At 35.3% G+C, this 23,483-nt stretch overlaps 1 protein-coding gene across 4 annotated transcripts in view; it reads left to right on the top strand.

Moving 5' to 3' along the window:
* LOC149569808 (uncharacterized) overlaps positions 1-23,483 on the top strand; it is a 163,951-nt gene that overhangs the window by 83,415 nt on the left and 57,053 nt on the right. For 3 of the 4 annotated variants that reach the window (XM_089822531.1, XM_089822534.1, XM_089822533.1), the window contains exon 5: positions 3,979-4,053. The exons of the other annotated variant lie outside the window; for it this stretch is intronic. In XM_089822531.1, coding sequence (XP_089678657.1) covers positions 3,979-4,053 — 75 coding nt within the window. The remainder of the gene's footprint in view (positions 1-3,978; positions 4,054-23,483) is intronic. 4 annotated transcript variants of the gene reach the window in all.

Raw genomic sequence — 23,483 nt, 5'->3', positions numbered from 1 at the left:
CCTCATTACATGTTGCATTTACATGTAATCCATTTTCCGTGCAATGACATTTTGAAAGCCCAAGTCACTTTTTAAAAATCAACAATCTCCATTTGCACGCATTACCATGCGCCAAGCACTTCACTTCAAAAAAAAGAAGAAGAGGTAAAGGTGCTGATGGAAAATTATTCCGAGTTTACATCCAGACATTGTTAAGAAGGCTTTCAAAGTGTTAGAGACACCAGTTTGTGCTGATCTACAAAGGAGAGTTCACGACAACTTGAGCGAGGAAAGCTTGAACATGTCAAAGTTTTCAAATGACAACGAACAATTCATCAAAGAGAGTTCGAGGTTATCAAAAGACACAAGACCTTGGTTATCAAGGTGAATGCAGCGGTACAAAGTACAAGAACTTTCGATCTTGTGATCATTCGGGATTGCATCGTCAAGTACAAGACCCTTCAGAACAATCTCTAGGATTGTTTCCTTCTCTTCCATCTTCTTTCTTCTTTCATATTTGTAGTTGGAGAGGATGCATTGCATGAAAAAATGTAATTACATGTAATGCGAGTTACATGTACATGAAAAGATGGAATGCGAGTTGCATGTGCAAGTGTATGTAACCCTATATTTTCTCTTCTAGTTAGACTAGGTCAAAGTTGGTTGAGTTGCTCCCACTTTTTCCTCCACCTTTTTCTCAACTCCTATGCCTATATAAAGAAGTGCCCCCTCATTGTAAAAATCATCTTTTGTTGTATGCAAGAAAGCTCTGCCACATTTGTGCAAGCATAACTTTGATTGTGTAGTACGGATTTGAGAGAAAAGTGAATAAAAGAAGCAATTGGATTCGAAGCTTTGATTGGAAGCAATTGTGATAGAGCAAATTAGAAGCTTTGACCGTAATTTGTGCTTGTTCTCTTGATTCATGTTATCATTGTGTGTTGATGAAAAGAGCATAGTGATTTAAGAAGCAATCGGAGCCGAAGCTTTGACTAGGAGCGGTTGTGGAAATATATAGTTAGAAGCTTTGTCTGTAGCTTATTTTCTTTCTTAATTCACAAAATAGTTAAGTTATTCTTACTTTTATGAGTCTTTGTGCCCTAATTGTAAAGATTTTCCATATAGAAGTACGACCACACTTAGAGCTAAACCAGTACAATTTTAGCTAGCCTTTGAGTTAGTGAAGGTTTATCGGTATCATTGTTTCCAGCTCTTGATAAAAGTGTAGTGAGAGATTCACCCTGCCCATTACTAACGCCACGAGTAAGTGGATTCTTTCTTGAAAGATAATAAAAAAGGATATTGGTAACACCCATTATATAAAATCTCTCAACTTCTTGCTTACCTTGAATTGATCTAAGGAATGGTGAGAAGGGGGTGCCTTCCATTTAAGGTAGGAGAGATTGTCTCACACGCTGTGGCTGGTCACTCAATTTTGCGACTAGAGTTTTATCCAAAACTGTTAGTTGCAAAATATCCACCCAACAACATGAACGTATATGTTATAACTATCTTCCTATGAACATGAAGTATTAATTGCTTTAGGTTCGACAGTCCAACACTGTTTAGAAAAACTGATTATGTAATGTTGAAAGAGTTTAATTTTACATAATTGAATATTTTACAATCAAAATTGGAGAAAATAAAAAACACCAGGGAATCATTTAGAATAGTCGGGAAGGGTTGAGATGATGGTGTGGTCCATATGAAATGGACAGATGGATAAACTGCAAAATCATAAAGATGAATCAGAACTTGGAAAATGATGTGGTTGGCAAGTTGAGCGGTAGTGATTGGGCTGTTCATTTGCCCATCTAAATCCTTGGCCAAGGTAGATTAAAAGCATGCTTGCCTAAATGGATCACTAAGAGGTTGGTAGTGCAAGCTGACGGGGAGAAGGTTGGTGGAAGTGTATCCTCAATTTTGTCTGTTGCTGAGCGGACACTCTAACACCAGATGCTTGGATGACAGGACCAAAATGGTACATGTGCCTTGTCCCGAGAGGGAGGGCCATTCTCAATAGAGAATAAAAAGATTAAACTAGGTCCAAATGCTGAGGCTTGCCCAATACAAATCAGTTGCTACAACCTAGATGCAATCTAAACCCTGATGATGGCTAGATATTTCTTTTCAGTTGCATGTTTCCAACATTATATTTTATCCAATTATATTCTTGTTCATATGAAATGGTATTAGTATTTTGTTATCTATTTTGGACTTGAATTGAAGGAAAAATAAAATTGTGAACAATGATTTTGATAACTCTTTTAATTTAACAATGATAATCCTTTCTAATGTTGACTAAATGACAAGAAGGCCATTTTGTGCTCCAATATTGAGTAAGCACACTTCCATAATTGAAACTATCAATGATTATTTATAGTTGCGAACTTTTGTTTGACTGGGGTTTTTCCTTGAAACTTTACAGTGACAAGATGGGCATGAAAGCCTAGGTCACACAAATGGGAAATGTAAATCCCCAAAATTATATAGGCAATTGGCGAGCACGCCCAGATAATCTACTCGATAAGAACCCTATGTAAATTTGTTTCAGATGCTTATGATCAATCCATGACCCAAAGATGGGTTGAGCTAAGAAAATGCAGTATGGAGTTAGAGTTCCATGAAATGTAAGAGTTTTGTAGACTTAGAGTCTAAGCCACAATTGGAATATGGTGGACAAAACATACAAGCATCAAGGTTGTACCCTGTCTTAAGAATTGTGCGTGGGCATGTAGTCCAAGTGCTAGGAGATTGGGATACATATAGTGTAGTACCATGTTAAAAATAACCTCTAAGATTTTATTGGATGTATGATGATCTTTCATAATATATCATGTTTTTTGACACACTATTATACATATATAATACACATGCGATATTGATTTTATATGGTAATGAAATAACAAGACATATTGAGCTGTTTTATATTGTTTAGAGATGAAGTATATTTCTTCTTGAGATGATTATTCTAATGAAATGTTATTTTGATAAGATGGGCTTGAAGGCCGAGGTTATGTAAATAGAAAAACATGGATCTATTAACCTTTTTTAGGTGACCTGTAAGTTTATAAGGATGATCTACTCATTAATGAGTACCATATGGTAGATGGGTGTATGAGTGATTTAAATTATGTGATCAAGTTATGATTGAGAACATGTTAGTTAAGGAATTACAAATTTTGAATACTTACCTTACTCTTAGTTATTGAACATTGAAAATTCTCTTCTATGAAGATATCAATATGAGAATGAACTAATGATATGATGAGTGTTTGCATGAGTAAGACAGGAATATGAAATAGAATATCCTACAACATAATCAACTCAAGTGATGTCGAGGGGACCACAAGTACAGTAAAGTAAACTCAGGTGTGTGTTTCATTTTTGATTTTATGATATCGTGCATGTATTTTTCTAGAAGCATTGAGGTAAAGGAATAACAGACCTTGAATTTTGATCATGACTTAGATTTTTATTCAATTTTGAAAAGAAACGATATCATGATGCTATATATACATCTTGTACTTGGAATATTCTTTTAGTGTTTAAAGTTGCAGAGATCATTGAGGACGATGAAACACAAAGGGAAATGGTATGTTACATCCCAATTTTTGGTCCAATTTTAAATGCTCCTTTGTAATGTTTGTTAAAATTTCAAGTTCATCGAGGATGATGAAAAACAAGAGGAATAGTATGTTACATCCCAATTTTTGACCCAATTTAAAATGTTCATATAGCCGTTGAGGTTTCATGTGTAGTTAGTTGACAGTTGAAATTTGTTATAATCATGTGAAATCGTAAGATGGTTAATCGTTATAATTTTATATAAAGATGACATGCTAGTTAACCATTATGATGATATTTTAAAACTATTGTGGATAGTTTCTTATTTATTATGAATTTATGAGAATTGAAAAGGTGGTTAGCTGTTATGATCATTTATGATTAATAACTTATTATGATAATATGATTTAATTGTGGAGAATTTCCTTGTAGGGAGTGCGTCAAAGGGGTGGAAGCATTGTCAAAAAAGAATTGGGCATAGGAGCGTCACCATCATTGGGCAAATGGGTATGAATCTTGAATCACCATGGTTGAGGACCTAGTGACTGCATAACAGGATACACACATTGGACACACATGAGCTAGTTTGTCAATCAATTAAACATTAAACATAATCAGAGTACATACCTTTAATGGTTTATATTGACATTCTCATCACTTCAAATAATACGTATATATGTATATGCACATAGGTATAAAAGTATGGTGCCATCATATTATTAATTTATACAAGCTCATATCTATTAAAATACGTATACCTAAATATGTGTTTACCTTGAGAAGATATGAAGATAAAATAATCTTCCAAGTAATACACGTATTTGGATATGCATACCTTAGTAGGTATAACCTTGGACAAATGGTAATAATATAATGTCACCAATCGAAATATATATATATATATATATATATATATATATATATATATATATATATATATATATATATATATATGTGCAAATATATGTATGTATGTATGTATGTATGTATGTATAACTTTATAATTTATCCTTTTTGATTTAGTAACCTTCAAATTCTTCCTCATAATTATTTTTCTTTATAGGAGGCGAGAATGTACACTTGGCATCTTTTATCAGTGGTTCAAGAATTTGATTCTTCTTCTTTTTTTCATAATTGCTCAAGGAGTCATGACTTATTGGAAACCTATATATATTTTTGAATGCCTATATATTTTTTCGAATGACTTAACTTATAGAGAAGTTGGAAGAACAGAAAAACGAGAGTTCTGCATTATTACCTCTGCTCCCTCTTTTATTCATCTTTCTATTTGCTATGTATGGATTAAAGACTATTCCGAGCCATATCCTTTTATCTGATCAAAGCTCTGCATTTGGATACGTATTTTAGAAGAGTAGATTGTATGGAAATAAAGCCGAGCTTCATACGTTAATAATCAGGTTATGTGGTCATCTCTCCCATTTCATATTTCTTTATGTATACACTCAAAATTGCAGATGTAAGAATTATTTCGATGTCTCATTGTTTGACTGATTATCGAATAGTATATTCGATGAATCTATCTTTCCCTGATTAAGTTTGAATCAAATGTATTTGTTATGCCAAGACACCTCTTGTTTTCAGTCGGATTCCATATTCAATCTACTTCTTTGTAAATTCTCAGGAAAAAGTTCTTGGGTCATAGGAATTGTATTTTGATAGTAACGAAATTATACTATTTTTTTCACCAGCTGAAGTTCAACAAAGGAGTTGAATTACTCTGAGATTTAACACCTAGGACTCACTCGGTTGGATAGCCAAGAAAGAGGGTGAAGAGGTGAGAGAAAATCTGCAAGAACATGAAACCGGAATCAGAAGCAATTCAATAAATTTATCTTTTTAAAAGAATCATTAAATAGCTCATGCATGTCCAATTTATATACTCTTTTTTCAAGTCGAGTGGTGGGATTAAGTACCAAGATGCTTAGTTGTTGACAAGGTATTCCATGTCTATTCCGGGTAGGGAGGGCCTTTTTAGTTAGAGAAAGTGTGAGGATAAGTTTAAGGTCCATGGTTGGGTGGTTAACCCCTTGAGAATGTTTCGCCTCTCCACAAGATGTCAGGACGTGCATTAGACAAGGATAATTGGTAACATGTATTTTACTTTTATGATGTTTATTCAAATAGAAAATAAAATGATTTGATTTATATCATTGATTCAGTTATTCCTTTAATGAAAGAAACTCTTCATCAATATAATTGGTAACTTGTTAGATCGATTGATCTTTCAACTGAACATGGAATATAACTATATGCAAGAGATGGTTTCTCTGATGGATTGTTATTTTTGTCTTCATTTATTTTATATGAGCATACCTTCTAACTGGATGTTATTGCTACAATTAGCAATGGAAAGAAAAAGAATGATATGGTGGTATTTGACGCCCTAAATGATATGGTACTATTTGATGTCCTAAGTGAAACAGTACTATTTGATGCCCTAAATGATACAGTGGTATTTGACGCCCTAAATGATAGAGTAGTATTTGATGCCCTAAATGATACAGTAGTATTTGATGACCTAATTGATACAATGATATTGACACCCTAAATGATACAGTGGTATTTGACGCCCTAAATGAAACAATGATATTTGATGTCCTAGATGATATATTGGTATTTGTCATTATGATAAAGTGGTATAGCTATTCGTTTCTTAAGCAGTATTTATGGACTAACCTGGGTTTTGCATAAGCATCCCTAGACGGATTTTGGTTTTGAATTCTACGGTATGTAGATTTTAAATTCCCGGTTGAATTCATTGACGATGTCTTCAAATGTTAGTTATGAAATTTCTGTTTAACTGATTGTGACCATTAATCACATTTACATGAACATATCTGTTACAACTATCTTCCTATGAACATGAAGTATTAACTCTATTTCTTTGATATGTTAGTTGTTAGTTAAGACTTGGGAAAAAGTGTTTGTTACAATAAGGACACAAGGTAGTCAAACATGATGTGGGAGAGCATTGATTATAAATCTTCTTGAGAATATAAATGAAGAGGATGCGGTGGTAGGAGGAGATGCTCAACTTGGTCTCAACCTTTTGGTGGGCTCATTTGTATACAAATATGAAGGTGAAATATGATTATACAAAATTGAAAGGGCATGCATCCTTTTGGTTGGATCATAAATAAACTTCAAAGAGGCAAAGAGAAAATAATGTCATTGGACTTGATAGTGACTGAAAACTCTGCAAAGGGGAATGAGTGGGAATTTTACATTGTGGAGGGTGGCAGGGGGATGGGGGGGCGGTGGGAATAATAACCATTCTTTTATTCTTATTGTTTGATAAATACTTGTATAGAGGTATTTTCTGATTTGTTGCATATGGACCTTCTGTTGGTTCCCAAAACTGTAGATTGGAAATCCAAGAGCCTGCCACTTTTTAGATAAGACTTCTCAATCAGTTCTGGGTATCGAACAGGAATACTTCTCGATTCCCCTGCATTTCAGGCTCCGCTACACCCAGGCGAGTAAACCTTCATCTTGAACTTGATCACTTGGTTCAGAGCTTTTCTATAGTGAATTTAAGCTTTTGGAGTTTTCTAGCTGGCAAGGTCCTCAAACTCAGTCAAAATGAAACTGGATGCTGAATACTTGATAATTATATGTTTTGTATAAAGTTTGTTAATAATGAATTTGATGTTTGTAGAAGGAATATATAGATTTTCTGACTTCAATAATAAAAGACCAGTGCCTCTGCTCATCCGGGCAATAGAGTCAACCTTAGTGAATTATCACGTACAACTTTATAATGTTTTACACACTTTATTGCCAACAATTAAATAATCAAGATGCGATAGATCAAATATATATACAATCTTAAATTAGTCCAGATTGAATTTTAACTCCTCTGGCAGGGAGACAATCTGGACACAAATGCGGAAACAATTAGATATTTCACAATATCTGTGATTATCGAATTTAAATGCTAAATGACCATGTCCGCTTATTTGACATTTAAATTGTATACAGAATTCCAAAAAGTAATTACAAAGGACGATTCGCTTGTAGTTTAAATCTCCATGCCTTTAATAATAAGCAAAAAGCATTTTATTTTATTATAAAAATAAAATAATGGAATTTATTACAAAATCATAATATACTTTTTATCCCTTCGTACAAGTAATATAAAAATACTTCTTGTGAATCTGAATGAATGTTCGAATATTACAATGATGTCCTTTTTGCAAATAATATATCCTCCTTTTATATCTTTTCCTTCCAAGCAAATGATGTGTATGTTGGGGAAAGAAGCATCTCTTCGGTTTATACTCTTTAATAAACACACCAATTACCCCTTAATTTTTATGAGTTTTTAAATATGGCCAAAATAGGATTATCAGGCTTTTAATTATTGATGGCATCTCTATAAACTATAATTATTCTTTTATTTTTTGAGTATTAATCTACCGCTCAAGATTTTGGATAAAATCGATCTTTGTGTTGTTGATAGATGATAGCTTTATATCTATGTGTATTCGCCCATAATTGGTTTCCTATCTTCAACATTTTCACATTTGCATAAAATAATTCCCTCCAGTGCACATTTCTTGGACTTGCTACCAACATGGGATATCTGTAATTAATCTGCATCTTGTATGTTTCGTCCTTGTGTATCTTCGTTTTGGTGCACATTGCTTTGAATAGCATTCTGTGTGGTAGTGTGGCATGTTCAACATAGTTCCTTGGTTGATATCCTTTGTCTTTGTGTGCAAGTGATGCAAGTCTGTTGGCCAGGTAGAATCTCCGCTAATGATCTGTTGGTGCCTTGCTTTGAGCTTACATTCTTTCACCTCGTAAGGTCCTAGCATTTCCATTCATAAAGCCTTGCACACAAAATGGTTGCCTCTTTCTCTTTGCACCTTCAAGGCAAAAAAGTCGTGACCCATTTGCTGGATTTGAATCCTGAGATGTGCTCATCATAGTGAGATATTGACCAACGATAGTGCCCATAAATCTTTGCTCTGGAGATTCTTCATCTTTGAGATGCATCTTGAATCTTATGCCAACTGAGAGATTGTTATTTATCACATCCATGTATTTATCATAAGTAATAATAAATTTTGAAGGACTTGTTCTTGAGTTGCAGTATACATGGTTCTTGTGTACAAGATTCTAGAACAAGATGACTGGGCCATAACATTTGGGATTGAGCATACTGGTATTGTCTCTATCATTCTGAACAACTAGAAGAGTAGCAGTGTTTCTTGTTATTTGGGAGATGATATAGTCTTTGTAGAGTGCTATATGCATGATTACTAATGAGTTACTGAGTTGAACATACTGAAGATTAGATAGGTGCATGAGTTTGTGAAATCAAATAAGCCTATACAGGGCTATAGTAGGTAGCAAATGCATTTACTATTTCTTTGAGATCTAGCAGGTAATGAGTTGATCAGATTCATAAACAAGTATGATGATTTAACTTTAAGTATGATTTTTTTATCAAGGGATGTATGATGTTCTGTTGCAACTTTTCATAGTGCAGATCCTATGATCAATCCATCTGTATAGAATACTATATCCAGCAAATGATGAAGCTCTGATACAACAATGCAAGGTGCTGAGGCTTTGTGTGTCAAATGAATTGACTCAGTAAAAAATGTCGAAGGTCAATTGCAAGGAAAATCAAGGCCTTAGATACACTGATTGATGAAAATTCTCAAATTCAGAAGAAGTTGCTCTGATACCGTGTTGGCGTCAACCACGTTTGAGGAGTGTCAACCTTTGTATTTTGCTGCCTTTGACTCCATTGTTGTGCATGTTCTCATTGGTTGAGAGCAACAAAAAGACTATCGATTATCCTTCATATCTTCATTTACGCATATAGCTATTCTCGGTAGTGCCTGACCAAGAAGACTGTGTCTATCACTTACATCCTTGTATGAAGATTCCTCTAACACTTCAGAGTGTTGGAAGTGCATGCCAAGATGGACCACTACGTTCATGACCAAGGAATACCAATCTAAATAATGTTCCTCCATGATTTCACATAGGTCGTCAATGGGAACTAACAGTCATTGATTATGCAAAATGATAGGAAGATGCATCGTATTTCCTCAATCATTTTATCTTTCTCCTTGTTGTTATTTGTCTTAACCATCATATAAACATGAACATCAATGTGTGTCTTGTGATGGGCACCTGCAAGCCATCGATATAGCAACTCTAAGGATGATCAAAGGTTCTGGTCTGTCATACCCAGACCGAATGAAGATTGTGAATTCCTTGTATAGTTCAGGCTAAGTATGCTCTTTTTTGTTAAACTTGCTTAATCAAGATACTATCAAAATATCTCCCATATTGTAAGCAGGTTATGTTATCTTCTAGGATTGTATACTTCCTCTGAGGTTCACATTTCTTCCTTCACTCTAATGAATGATACCTTCTCTCCATATGCCACTCTTCACAAAAAATGGAGACTAAAATTGGGCTCCATCACCTTCATTGGAGCACTTGTATCAAGGATGTTGATGTGCAGATACGTATTTGTTATTATTCTTGAGTATTAAATTTTTTACTCATTCTTGTCTCTCTCTTAATTGTATTTCCATATGTACTATAAGAGTTATTTGTATTGATCTTTTCTTTAATGTTCGGGGATGTTCTTGCAAGGAAAGAAGGTTGATACTTTATACATGCTACCAAATATTGTGCAAACTCAATCTTATGACAGTAGCTTTAAAGAAGTTGTGATTTGGAATTCATTAGTCATCTGATGATTAGGTTGATTAAAGTGAGGCTCTTGAACCAAATACCTTTGGTGGTTGAGGTTATGAGTATCCTTTAATATAAAGAGGTAGTTTGTCACTTCATCAGAGCCAACCTTGTACGAGGAGGTCATAAGGTTGATATCAAATTTAGAGGGAGTCTGACATTCCATTAGAAGCAATCTTAGATAGAAAAAGTCAACCGATTAAGAGGGAGAAGTTCGAGGTGAAATTCTTTGTTATGCATTCTTCTCTGTGAGAGAGAAGTTTGAGGTGAAAATCGTTGTTCCACTCTCTAGGAGTAGCTGTGGTGGGTCCACCCTCTCACTCGGTTCATGGTGGATATCGTATGCGTTATTACATGATTATGCTGGAAAACATCATCAGAGATAATTATCTCTCATCAATGCTTATGTTGTGAGGTTGCTATTGTAAGGTGACGATCTTAATAATTACTTGACCTATTATCATGATGGAGACTACACTAAGTTGTCTTGGAATTTGCCGGAGATCATGATAATGAACATATCATGATAGACTAATTAAGTTTCTGTCCCAGAATGTTTCGGAGATCATGATACTTGTCATGATGGAGATGATGACAACATGATTAGTTGTAATTTGATAGACTACATTAACTTGCTGTCCCAGAGTGTGTCGGAAATCAGATAACGCGGATTGTGCCAGAGATCAGTTATACTTGAGATCATGATTGTTATTTGATAGACTACATTTAGTTGTTGTCTTGGATTGTGCTGGAGATCATATAACACATCCTTCTAGGATATAACATACTCCTTTTGTAGGCATCATGATCTTGATGCCAAGGCACATACCAAGAGAATATCAGTATGATGAATATCATATGGTTGATATTTCTTATTGAATCATACTTTTGATGCTATTGAAAGATAACATCTATTTTTGTTGCATATATGTTGATATCATATGGTTGATATTCCTTGTTGAATCATAATTCTGATGCTATCGAAATATAACATCTATTTTTGTTGGATATATGTCGATATCTTTAAAATATGTCATTCCAAGAATATCATATTGAGATGTTGATGAAGGGTGCTCCCTTTAATACCATAAACACATAAAAGAAACAAAGAAATATCAACAATTTGCGAGAACAAAATATGGGCTTCTTATTATTGCTGCAAATGTGGAATTACAAAATTCAGAATTACAATATGCTAACCCACATGGGCTCCTTCATTACAATAATTTGAAAGACAAAGCTGCAAACTATCACCCAGAGTTGTCTTAGACAATGTTAAGACATTTCTTAAATAGACAATTTTATGCCGCCCGGGAAGGTTCTACACACTCAAACTTAATACTTAGGGCTAATAGACCCTAAAAATACATAGAGTCGGCCAAATACATTTTTGACATTTATTTTGAAAGTTTTTGGTCGACCCAACTTCGAAAGGCCATAAATTTTGAACCGTTGCTCTGATTGGCTATTATAACCACCTTTTGCAATCCTTAGCTCTTGATCTACTTAATCGAATCCATGCCAGCTCCCATCCGTCGAGTTTTCGGGCCTCATCTGGGCACATTTAGGCCTTCAATGATGAGCTTGAAGTTTTTATACCAAAATTGCAAACCAAAAATCCATAATAAATCCATGAATACTCGTGCTATAGCACTAAGCATTAACTGGTAGGTTGATATATCTAAGATGAACATCCACCTCTGAAATTAGGACATTCCGAGTGCATATGACTAACTTACCAAGTAGCAAGCCTCCACAAACAACAACTCTGCAGTGAGACAACTCTTATTTAAGAAACAAAAAGGAAATATTTTTGGTTGATGCAAGATTGCTCTTACACCAAGGATGCTTCTGGTTTAGATGGTATCTCTCATCTCTCAATATGCTTGAGAGAATAATTTGTTCTATAATAATCCTCCTTAGCTAAGAGGGAGTGTTAATGTTGTAGCTTTAGTTGGACTGAATGAATGAAGGATCTAAATAGCGTCCACATGTATTATATATATATATTGTCTAAATGTTTATTAACTTATGTACCATAGAAACATGTTTCTTCATGAGACATGTCTCCTCTACGCATATTTATCTAGATACAATCTACATTTGGAACACACAAAATATTAGAAGTGTAATTACATTTGTAGAAAACAATCTTAAAATTAATAAGATTGATATCTTTGCATCATAATCTGAAATTAGTGCTACCCAACGACACATAGAAGAACTGTGATCTCTGTGATTAGAGATGCATAGAGAACCAACAACAACGTCCAAAGTATCTGCTTTTGGTGTCACATAAACTATGTTGCAATTTGGGAAATTATAGTGTTTTTTGCATCAAGAAAGGAGGCATTTGATTTGAGATAGGTGTGAAGGCAACGTTCATACTTTTTGAGCTGCAAGATATTTACTTTTCAAAAGCCACAAGGATTCAGCATCATCTAGGTTACACAATTTCAAGTTGATAGATGCTTTCTTTTTCAGAGAACTGGATTTGAATTTCAGTAATTGTTTAGTTTGTTTTAAGCATTCTATTAAATTTTAAAAATCACAAAAAAAGTATATACATTGCATAATTTCAAAAGCAAAAACAAGGTGAAAAATTCTCTTGCATAGTTCTTGAGTGACCTAGTATGGCTCTTATAGTGGTATGATAGTGTTTTTCTGCAAGCCTATAGGGAACTAGGCTTACTATGGCACAACGGTTTGTTACAAACGTAAATGGCAGAACAGTTGACTTATTAATCAAAGATCAAATGATCTATATATACAAAGAGGAAAGTTGAATAGAATAGAAACATTCTATTCTAGATTACACCTAAATATTAGAAACATTTTAATATTTACAAAGATACAATAAAATACAATAGTGAGCACTAAAAAGAAACATAAAGATTATTCTAATACCCCCCCTTAATGCTCAATCTATTTACTACACCAATAAATTGAAAATATCTGTTGGTTGCTCTGAGGTAGGGACACAGAGTAACTGAATAGATCCATCTTCTACTAACTGTCGGATGTAATGGCAATGAAGCTCTATGTGCTTGGTTCGTTCATGAAACACTGGGTTCTTGGCAAGTTTGAGTACTCCCTGATTGTCTAAAAATAAAGAAGTCAGACCTGCTTGAGGAATATGCATATCTGCAATTATTTGACGGAGCCAAAAGGATTCACAAGCTGCCTTGACAGCTCCTCTATATTCTGCTTCTATAGAGGAGAGTGCGTGTGCCTGTTGTTTCTTATTGGTTCAAGTAATTGCTGCAGATCCAATACTGAACACATAGCCAGAAGTAGATTTCTTGTCATCAATTGAGCCGGCCCAATCAGAATCGGTGAATCCACTAAGCTGAGGAGTAGCACTCCTTGTGTAAAGAAGACCATAATCTGAAGTACCATGTACATAGCGCAACACACGTTTCGTTGCAATCGAATGATCAGTCTTGGGGTTCGTCATGAACCGTGAGATGTAGTTGACTGCAAAACTGAGATTAGGTCTAGTAGTAGTAAGGTAGATGAGACTTCCTACTAGTTGCTTGAAGAGTGTTTCATCTATAGGAGGAGAATTAGATTGTGCGAACAATTTCAGACTAGTCTCCATAGGAGTGGAGGCAGGTTTGCAATCTTGCATTCGAAACCTATCAAGCAAATTTCTGGCATACCTGAACTAAGACAAAAAAAATTACTGTTGTCAGTCTCCTAAACCTCAATACCTAAACAATAATGAAGCAAATCGAGATCTATCAGAAGTTCTGCATAGATCCTGTTTGATTTCTGAAATCAAATTTTCTGAATTCCCAGTAATGATCAAATCATCCACATAGACAACAAGAAAAATAATATCATCTCTAGAGTGTTTAATATACAAATTACTGTTTGAGGGCTACGCTGAAATCCCTGAGCAACCAAGTACTGATCAATCTTTATGAACCAAGCCCGAGGAGCCTGTTTGAGACCATAGGGGGCCTTCTGGAGTCTACATACTTTTGGTTCTGAACCGACAACCATGAAACCTGGGGGCTGCGTCATGTAGACTTCTTCCTGTAACTCATCATTGAGAAAAGCACTCTTCACATCCATCTGATGAATTTTTCAACCATACTGAGATGCAATGGCAAGAAGAAGGTGAATAGTGCTCATCTTGGCTATTGGGGCAAAAGTCTCCTCATAGTCAATGCCTTCGCACTGGGTGAATCCTCGAGCAACAAGTTTGGCTTTGTATTTGTCCAAGGTACCATCTGCATGGTACTTGACCTTAGAGACCCATTTATAGCTAATGGGTTTCTTCCCAGGAGGGAGATTGAAAGAACCCAGATGTGATTCTTTTGAAGACTCTGAAGCTCAACATCCATTGCCTGTTCCCATTCTGGAATTCCTTTGGCATTTGCATATGTTTAGGGCACAGGGATACTGTGGATGTTGGCCAGAAGAGAAACATTAACTGTGTTGTGCTGCACGCTCTTATTTCTAGAGGTTCTACCCTCAATGAGTTCATCAGGATGAAGATCACTAATCGTTTGAGCCCACCATTTTGGCCAAAGAGTAGAGGAGCCAATATCGGATGTTGTTGGAATAGCTGGATGAGGAGCAGGAGTAGGAGCAAGAGCTGTATTGTCTGGAGGTGGCTGATGTGGTGTATTAGTAGCATCAGATGACTCATATAAAATAGAAGGGCCCAAGTCAGAGATTGCTGAAGACTGAATCTCGGAATGCGGCGGGGAGGCAAAGAGTTGAAATGGTCTGAGTTCCTCATCAAACACAACATCACGATTGAAGATTAAATGATAAGTGTTTACATCAATCAGTCTGTAAGCCTTCTGTGTGTGACTGTATCCTGTAAACATGAGTTTTTGGCTTTTGGAATTCAACTTAGTGCGTTTGGCATCAGGAATCCATACATATGCTAGAGAGCCAAAAACTTTCAAATGTTTAAAAATGCAATAAAGTGATTTGATAAAAATACAATAAAGTGATTTGATATCTGCGTGCATTTTTTTTGTAATCAAGCCATGAAGTGTTATGACAACCATGACTATAAATCCATCAAACAATATTCATGGACGATATAATATCTATCAAAAGTAATAATATTGAATGATACAAGATAAGTTTAACAAGGGAGACGATTGAAAAGTATTAGAAGTATAACTAAATCAAAATTAATAATAAGGTGCCATTTAATTTTGAAAAGGAATAACTCTCCAAGTTGAAAATCAATCTTCAGAACAAAGAGGATATAAATATATAAAAAATTATGAAAAATAAGATGAAGTGAATGAAGATGTAAGAGTAAAAAGAGGGAAATATATTTAAAGAATATAAGAAAAGAGAGATGTGGTGAGTAGTATAAAATAAATATCATGTAATGAAGAGTGAGTGAGGATTAAATATATAATTAGATTCATAAATATTTTGAGGTTGGCTTGATGTAAAAGAAAATAAACAAAGAAGAGTGAATATGGACAAGGATTAAATGAATTTACATGTATTAGATTGAAGAAAAGGAGTTTGTGCAGCTAAAATATCCATCATTAGTTGCGTAAGCAAAATTGTTGAGGTGGAAAAGAAGTTTGTGTGTAGTGAGTTGGTGCTCATGAAGACAAGTGTGGGAGTAGGAGCTTCTAGTAGGTCGGTGCTTGCGAAGGGTGGGAGTTGGAGCTTCCAGTGAGTTGGTGCTCATAAACATTAGGGTTGGAGCCTCTAGTAGGTCAAAGCCTACAATACATTGTAAAGATCAAGTTTATATATAAAGAATTTATTGTCGTGATTTTCTACCACATTGGGTTTCCACGTAAATCTTGTGTTATTGTGTAATATCCCTTTCCAGATATTTTCCCAAAAACCCGTGATATAAAAGTGTAGATTTAAACCCGAACAGTAAACCAGTATCCAATATAAATACCAGAATTTAAACGGATTTCTAACTAGCACATTTGCATACAAGAAAACTCAGGAAAGATTATTTTATTTCTCCAATATTCGGAAGTTTGTACATAACCAATAGATTACTACAAATAACTATGCAGTAACGTCACTGTATTATATAACAATACAATAATATGCAACAATCTCAATAATCCAATCTTATAAATAGAAAAGACAGTCAGATTGGAAATATAAATTGAACCTGTAAGAAGGCTAGGTTTGCATCCAACTTTCAAAGATCCTTCAAGGGTTTGCGTCCTCGAAGACATAACCAACAACTGTTTCCAGCTCTTAGATTAATATTTGTTTTGAATATTATAATCTTCATATCTCCTCTCAAGTGGAGCTTGTTGTACGTTTATTACTTTTCCCAATGAGATGCACACTCATTCAAGCAATGTGGGATAAAGCAACTTTTTTTGTCCTTTAGTCACTTAAGTGAACATAGTACCTTTTTAAAATAAAGTGACAAGTGAAATGAACTTTAATAGTCACTTAGTCAGTAAACCTTATACTCATCAGGCATTAAAATAACTGACCAAATGAACTCTGATGAGCATGTGCAATAGCTCGTTGGAAAGCTCTCAGTGAGACGCTTCCAACTCAGCACTGAGGTACTGAAAATACTGAGCTCTGATTACTTACTAAAAATAGTAAGCATCTGGACAATCTACCAATACTGTTCTAATGGGTTTCGAATTGGAAATGTCTAGGCCAAATCTCGAACTGAACCTTGTAAAGAACCTTTTCGCTCCCAAAACCTAGGCGAAGTGAGCTGGCTACACAGAATTATAATGTCCCAGAAAAAGGGGACATTACAAAGCCTCCCCTCTCAAAGATTGCTTGCCCTCAAGCAATTCGCTTATACCTGTAGAAACCAAATGCCAGGATCCCATACTCGCCTCTAGAATGTGGTTTTACTCCTTGATCGATGTACCCCGACATGCACCTTCCCAAACTCAGAATGGTGAAATAGTACAATAGGAATCAATGTGTCAAATAATTGAATGCTAGGATCCCAAGTCTCACCATAAAGGGACACCAACTGCCATGTGCTGTTGTCCTGTGTGCCAATACCCTCAGTTAGGATGAAAGCCTCACTCCATGAGTGACCGTGTGAGTCTCTACTGTCAAGTGAAGATGAGAGCTCAACAATATACCAATATCCACCCCAAGATGATAGCAACCAAACTCTCCAACAAGCTCCCCAATAAAAAACAATACATAGGGATGCTCCACCTGGATCCCAAGTGAGAACTCGCACGCTGTCTAAAATACTAGTGACTAGTTCCTGTAACATTTGCACCGATGACAATGACAGATCCGGCCAATCTAACTTAGTCACTATATCCCCCAGGTGAAAACGAAGTAATCCTGTAACATTTGCACCGATGACAATGACAGATCCGGCCAATCTAACTCAGTCACTATATCCCCCAGGTGAAAACGAAGTAATCTTGATCTCTAGATCTCTGATATGTCAAAAGGCTGAAACACATAGATCATAATCATGTGACTGTGTAGCAACACTGCATAATCCGCTAGATGTAAGATACTATTAACACCTAGATTCCTGACTACCCAATCAACATGATCCTGGGTAAATGAAAGAGTGGTTGGTGAATCACCAACATTATGAGTGCTAACACTGTCTTCAATACCTTGCTGAATAAAAAATGTAGACACCTCGTGAAGAACATATGATAATGTGTGCTCTCTCCACTCTCCTACAAAAAACTAATTGACCCTTGAAAGCCAAATAGAATCAGCAAATAAATTACCAACATACACAGGCAAATCACTGATAATTGGAGTATACCAGCAAGAGAAATCCCCAATCAACAAGTAGGACGTGGCCATCTCATAAGAGCTAAGTGATAAAACTCTAGGTAAGCTGAAAAATCCTTCCGAGCATGCCAAGGATAAATCGGAACTTCCCACTCCACCATAAGTACTCTTGCTCATGTCAAGGTCTTCATAAAAGGAAGGTTCACTATTACTTGAAATTTCTGAATTATCCTCACTTGTGGTATCACTAACCATGTGCTCATGTGAAGATGTACAATTGCTGTCATAAAAATTAGAATTTTCGGACTCATCAACTTGCTGATCCATAAAATTTTTCTCACCATAGGAAGTCTCAAATGGGGAACACGTGATTGAATCTCATTGTTTGCCTTTACATCTACCCACTTTATGAATTCTTTCAATGATTTTCATGATTTCTTGTGCCCTTGAACCCCGGTTATCTTCTTCATAAGTGGTTGCCCCACTCGTTTGATTTTCAGCATTGTGATGGAATAATGTGTTAAGCTCAATTAAAGGCATAACTCATCTATCTCACTCTCCTTGCCCCTTTCAAATTTTATTGCTAGATCTCTGTCCATTAATAGTTGCAAATACTCATATTTTATCATTTTCAAGGTTTCAAAAATAGTATGTAAGAGAGGACTTGTGACACCACATACACTACCATGTCTCTCTTCTATCACAACCTTCCGCATGAGATCCTCAACCAATTTGGAAGAATCATCCATACTCGTCAACACTTGGACAATCTTGTCCTTTTTGACCAAAAGCATATCCACTAAGTCAAGGAGTGATAATGGTTTTTGACCATCTCCTTCAAACACAAGTGGGTTGTTCTCCATAGAATTTTTTGATTTTTCATCATTTAGGGGAACAACAATTTCAGATATATCCTCTAACTCAGTGTGTGCTAAATCATCTATCTTGCCAACATTGTGGCCCATTTGCTTCTCCTCAATTTTTGACATAATTTCCAACCTAGTATCATCATAAAATTCATCCAAATTAATTTCCATGTTACCAAATAAGATGCTGAAGTTGCCAATGTTGGCTGTTTGGCCAACTCTACTACTTGGGCCATCAATGTGCTCATCAAAAGGACTAGTGTAAATAGTTCCAAGAGATACTTTTGTCTCCCAATTACCTGCTAGGATACTGGTGCCATTATTATTGTTTTGTGTGTTATCATGCAAAGATTGCTCTTCTTTTTAGGTATTGCTATCAAGTTGATTAATGCCTTCTTCATGCAAATTCCTATAACTGTCCTCTGCAAGGAGATCTCAAGCCAATTCAAAGTATTTGTTTCTTATCATATCCGACTTGTCTTGCGGCTCTAGCTGAAAGTCAACATAGTCCATGAAAGGTAATTCTTTCTAACTTTGTGGAGGAAATTTGTGAATCATCATATATGCCCATTATTTCAGCCCTCATATCGGATTGGAAATTTTGGGCTAACTGTTGTTGCAACTTATAGCCAGGTATTTTCCCCATTTAATCTTGTTAAGTAGTTTGCAAGCTTGCTGATATGATGTTTCAGTTTGTTAAGTGATAATGTATGTTGTTGTTTGGACTGCTAAGATGTCTTTGTAGTAATTCCCATCTGTCCAAGTTTTGTTTGCTGTCTCAGGCAATGCTCCCAACAATCTTCAGAAACCAATCCAATATACTATAGTATTTTCTGCCCAAATTATGACCAAAATGCTGGAAGAAAGACTAGAAGGAATTTTATCAAATAGTTCTCAAGCCACCTATAACATCTATATTATTACTATACAAAGGTTCTGCCAATACTGAGCATTAAAACTTTAAGAGCATGCTTTTACAGTAGGATGGCAAATTAGTAGATATGGACTAACAGTCACCAGCATCATACATTCGTATTCTTCATACAACTATTTACTGAGATATCAGCAGGGGGTAATAGTTGGTAAAGAAAACTCAATCACAGTCTTATACTATTATTAAATTCATAAACGATTCATGCCTTGCACAAACGTGGAGTTAATTTCTAACAGCAGACGTTACAACCATGGTAGGATGAATAATATTGTTCTAAAAGGCTAACCATATTTTCAAAGTAAACTTGAGCTGAACCCCTAGGTTTCAACAGAAAAAATTTTGATTTTGCAATTTCTCTTGTGACTGTTCCTAGCTTCCTTGACAACACATTGATATGGTGCTTCTTGGAACATCAGCTCTTGGAAAAGGATGTGATCCATTGTTATTTGCCACTGATACCACAAAGATGTTCAAGTATTGTGTGAAAAGGACTGGAAGTAAACATTCCCAGTCAATTGTGCGACAATTTTTTATGACATGAGACATGATGGGAGCCCACTGAAAATCCCAAAACTGACATTTGGGCATTCCAACCCATAGATCCAAGGCATCCTTTATCTAGTTGCTATTATAAAAATCATAGTTGATTGGATTTGTTGGCAGAAACAACTGAAGAAATCCAACACCTTCCAATGATGAGTGCTTCACATTCAACCGAATCCTCTGATAATCCATTCAACAAGCCGACCTCCCTTTGCGATTTTTCCAGACCACGAGCAATGAGCAAGGGCCACGAACTCCAACCCGTGAATAGGAGTTAGTCACTGGCCGTGTTTTCCAAAGATGATGGAAGCTGAGGTTCAAATCTCTGTGAAGATGATTGGCGCCCGCAATGATAGTGATAAACCACTGATATTAACACATATGCATGAGTAGAAAGGTTCTTGTAATTCGTGTCAGGTTAAAACGCCTTCATTCGAAAGATTTTCACCTCAAAACTCTACACCTGCACCGTGCTTATTGAGTGTTATCCCATCATGCGAGTTTGCTGGCTGCAGCTTGTATGGATGAAATGGTGTAAAGCCTTGCTAAACGTTGCGACTGGAATCCAGAGGCGAATCAAGTTATTGGTTGAAGTCTACACACAGCTTGCTAATGATATACCCAGCAAAATACACCTGTGTCTGCAGCCTGACTTCCATATAGAGTCACACCGCCAATATCCGCCTTCCGATACCTGTATATGCCTTCTAACGCGGGTTGTTAAAATGGCTACCAATCCCACTGCGTATAGTTCTTCTTTGGAGTATGGTCAACTGCGCACCAGTTCTTCCTAACCTATCACTAGCATCAACATGCCGGATATGGAAGTAAAAACCCCGTGTGAATGCCTGCCGGTGTTTCATATACAACAGTTGAGTATGTTATTCAAGTGCTTAAACCCGTCCAATCTTCTCACGTGATGAATGAACACCTGGGAGTAAATCTCACCACGTAGGAACTATTATAGGCGTTATTTGTTAAGCTATTGCCACAACCTGATAGAAAATTTGTAGCTGATAATATTTGCTATCTAGGCATTTGTTATTTAATAAATTGTATTTAACTATACCACTTGCATAGACTAGACTGTACTTACATCATTCTTTGAATTGTGTCTTCATGACCTTGCCGATTTTTCCTGCCCAATAGCATCAATTTGCTAGCACACAACAATGAGAAACAACACAGACTATTCCCAGAGCATAAAAATCCCTCTTCCAATACAATGGTTTGCAGTGTTACTTTTACCCGAATAAGTTTCAAATTTTGTTAAATTCTTGAACAAGCCATGGATCTGTCTTCCTAGGCTAGATGTCTAGAAAATTTAATATCCTACAGATTAGATGAAATATTTTAGGCCCGTATAACACTTCAGTTTCTTGACTTTACAGGTTGGCAGGATACACGACTCTGATACCACTATAATATCCCTTTCCGGATATTTTCCCAAAAACCCGTGATATAAAGTGCAGATTTAAACCCGAACAGTAAACTATTATCCAATATAAATACCAGAATTTAAACCAATTTTTAACTGGCACATTTGCATACAAGAAAACTCAAGATTGATTATTTTATTTCTCCAATATTTAGAAGTTTGTACATAACCAACAAATTACTACAAATAACTGTCCAGTAACGTTACTGTATTATATAACAGTAATACAATAACATGCAACAATCTCAATAATCCAATCTTATAAACAGAAAAGACACTCAGATTGGAAATATAAATTGAACTTGTAAGAAGGCTAGGTTTGCGTCCAACCTTCAAAGATCCTTCAAGGGTTTGAATCCTCGAAGAGATAACTAGCAACTGTTTCCAGCTCCCAGATTAATATTTGCTTTGAATATTATAATCTTCATATCTCCTCTCAAGTGGAGCTTGTTGTACCTTTATTACTTTTCTCAATGAGATGCACACTCATTCAACCAATGTGGGATAAGGCAACTTTTTTTTCCTTTAGTCACTTAAGTGAACATAGTACCTTTTTAAAATAAAGTGACAAGTTAAATGAACTTTAATAGTCACTTAGTCAGTAAACCATACAGTCATTAGGCATTAAAATAACTGACCAAATGAATTCTGATGAGCATGTGCAATAGCTTGTTGGAGAGCTCTTGGCGAGACACTTCCAACCCAGCACTGAGGTATTGAAAATACTGAGCTCTGATTACTTACTAAAAATAGTAAGCATCTGGACAACTTGCCAAAACTGTTCTAAGGGGTCTGGAATTGGAAATGTCTAGGCTAAATCTCGAATTGAACCCTGTAAAGAACCTTTTCACCCCCGAAACCTAGGCGAAGTGAGCTAGCTATAATGTCCCACAAAAAGGGGACATTACATATTGCGTTCATGTGCATAATTATTCATTTCAACATTTGAAGTTAATTGATTGGATATAATTTTTAAATTGGCAAATTTGTTAATATACTGATTCATTAGCCCCGCTATCAATATATTCGTGTGCTTTCAAAATATTTATGGCCCTTATAATATATGTGACGGCAACACTGATTTTAATTATTTATGAGATTATCCACATGGATTGGGCTTGCTGACTTAATTTTTTTTTTTCACATTATAATTTCAAAGGACAATATGTGAAAGGGCTTTGATCATTTACTTGACAATTGCATTATAATATAAAACTCAATAGTCACGGTAATCTTTAATTTTCTATTTGTTTTTTTAATATAATTTCCGCAGGTCATTCAATGTATCAATACCTTCTTATTGCAAAATTTATCTCCATTTGAAAAGAAATATTTTTATTTTTGAAGCATCTCTAAAGGTTGGCAAGATACACTACTCAGATACCATTTGTAATGTCCCTTCTGGGGACTTTACATAATTTACTTAATTTCCTCATACTGAACTTTTTGCAAACCGATTCATATATTGAATTTTCTCTTGTATATCTATTTGGGTGATTAAGATTTCTTTTATTTATTAACAGTATTATTGTTGTTATGTTATTATTTATTATGAATATTGATATTATTACATATATAATGCATAATATATTCACTTCATATATTATAATTAGTAATCTAAATATTATATTTTATCATTTAATATTATAATATTTAATTCTCATTCTTAATGTTAATATATTATGCAATATTATAA

The sequence above is a fragment of the Cupressus sempervirens genome, chromosome 3 (assembly GCF_028749045.1).
Source record: "Cupressus sempervirens isolate cs-2001-9-10 chromosome 3, ASM2874904v1, whole genome shotgun sequence".
In the NCBI taxonomy this organism is placed as follows: Eukaryota; Viridiplantae; Streptophyta; class Pinopsida; order Cupressales; family Cupressaceae; genus Cupressus; species Cupressus sempervirens.
The sequence above is the reverse complement of the archived record's forward strand: the minus strand, read 5'-3'. Positions and strand labels throughout refer to the sequence as shown.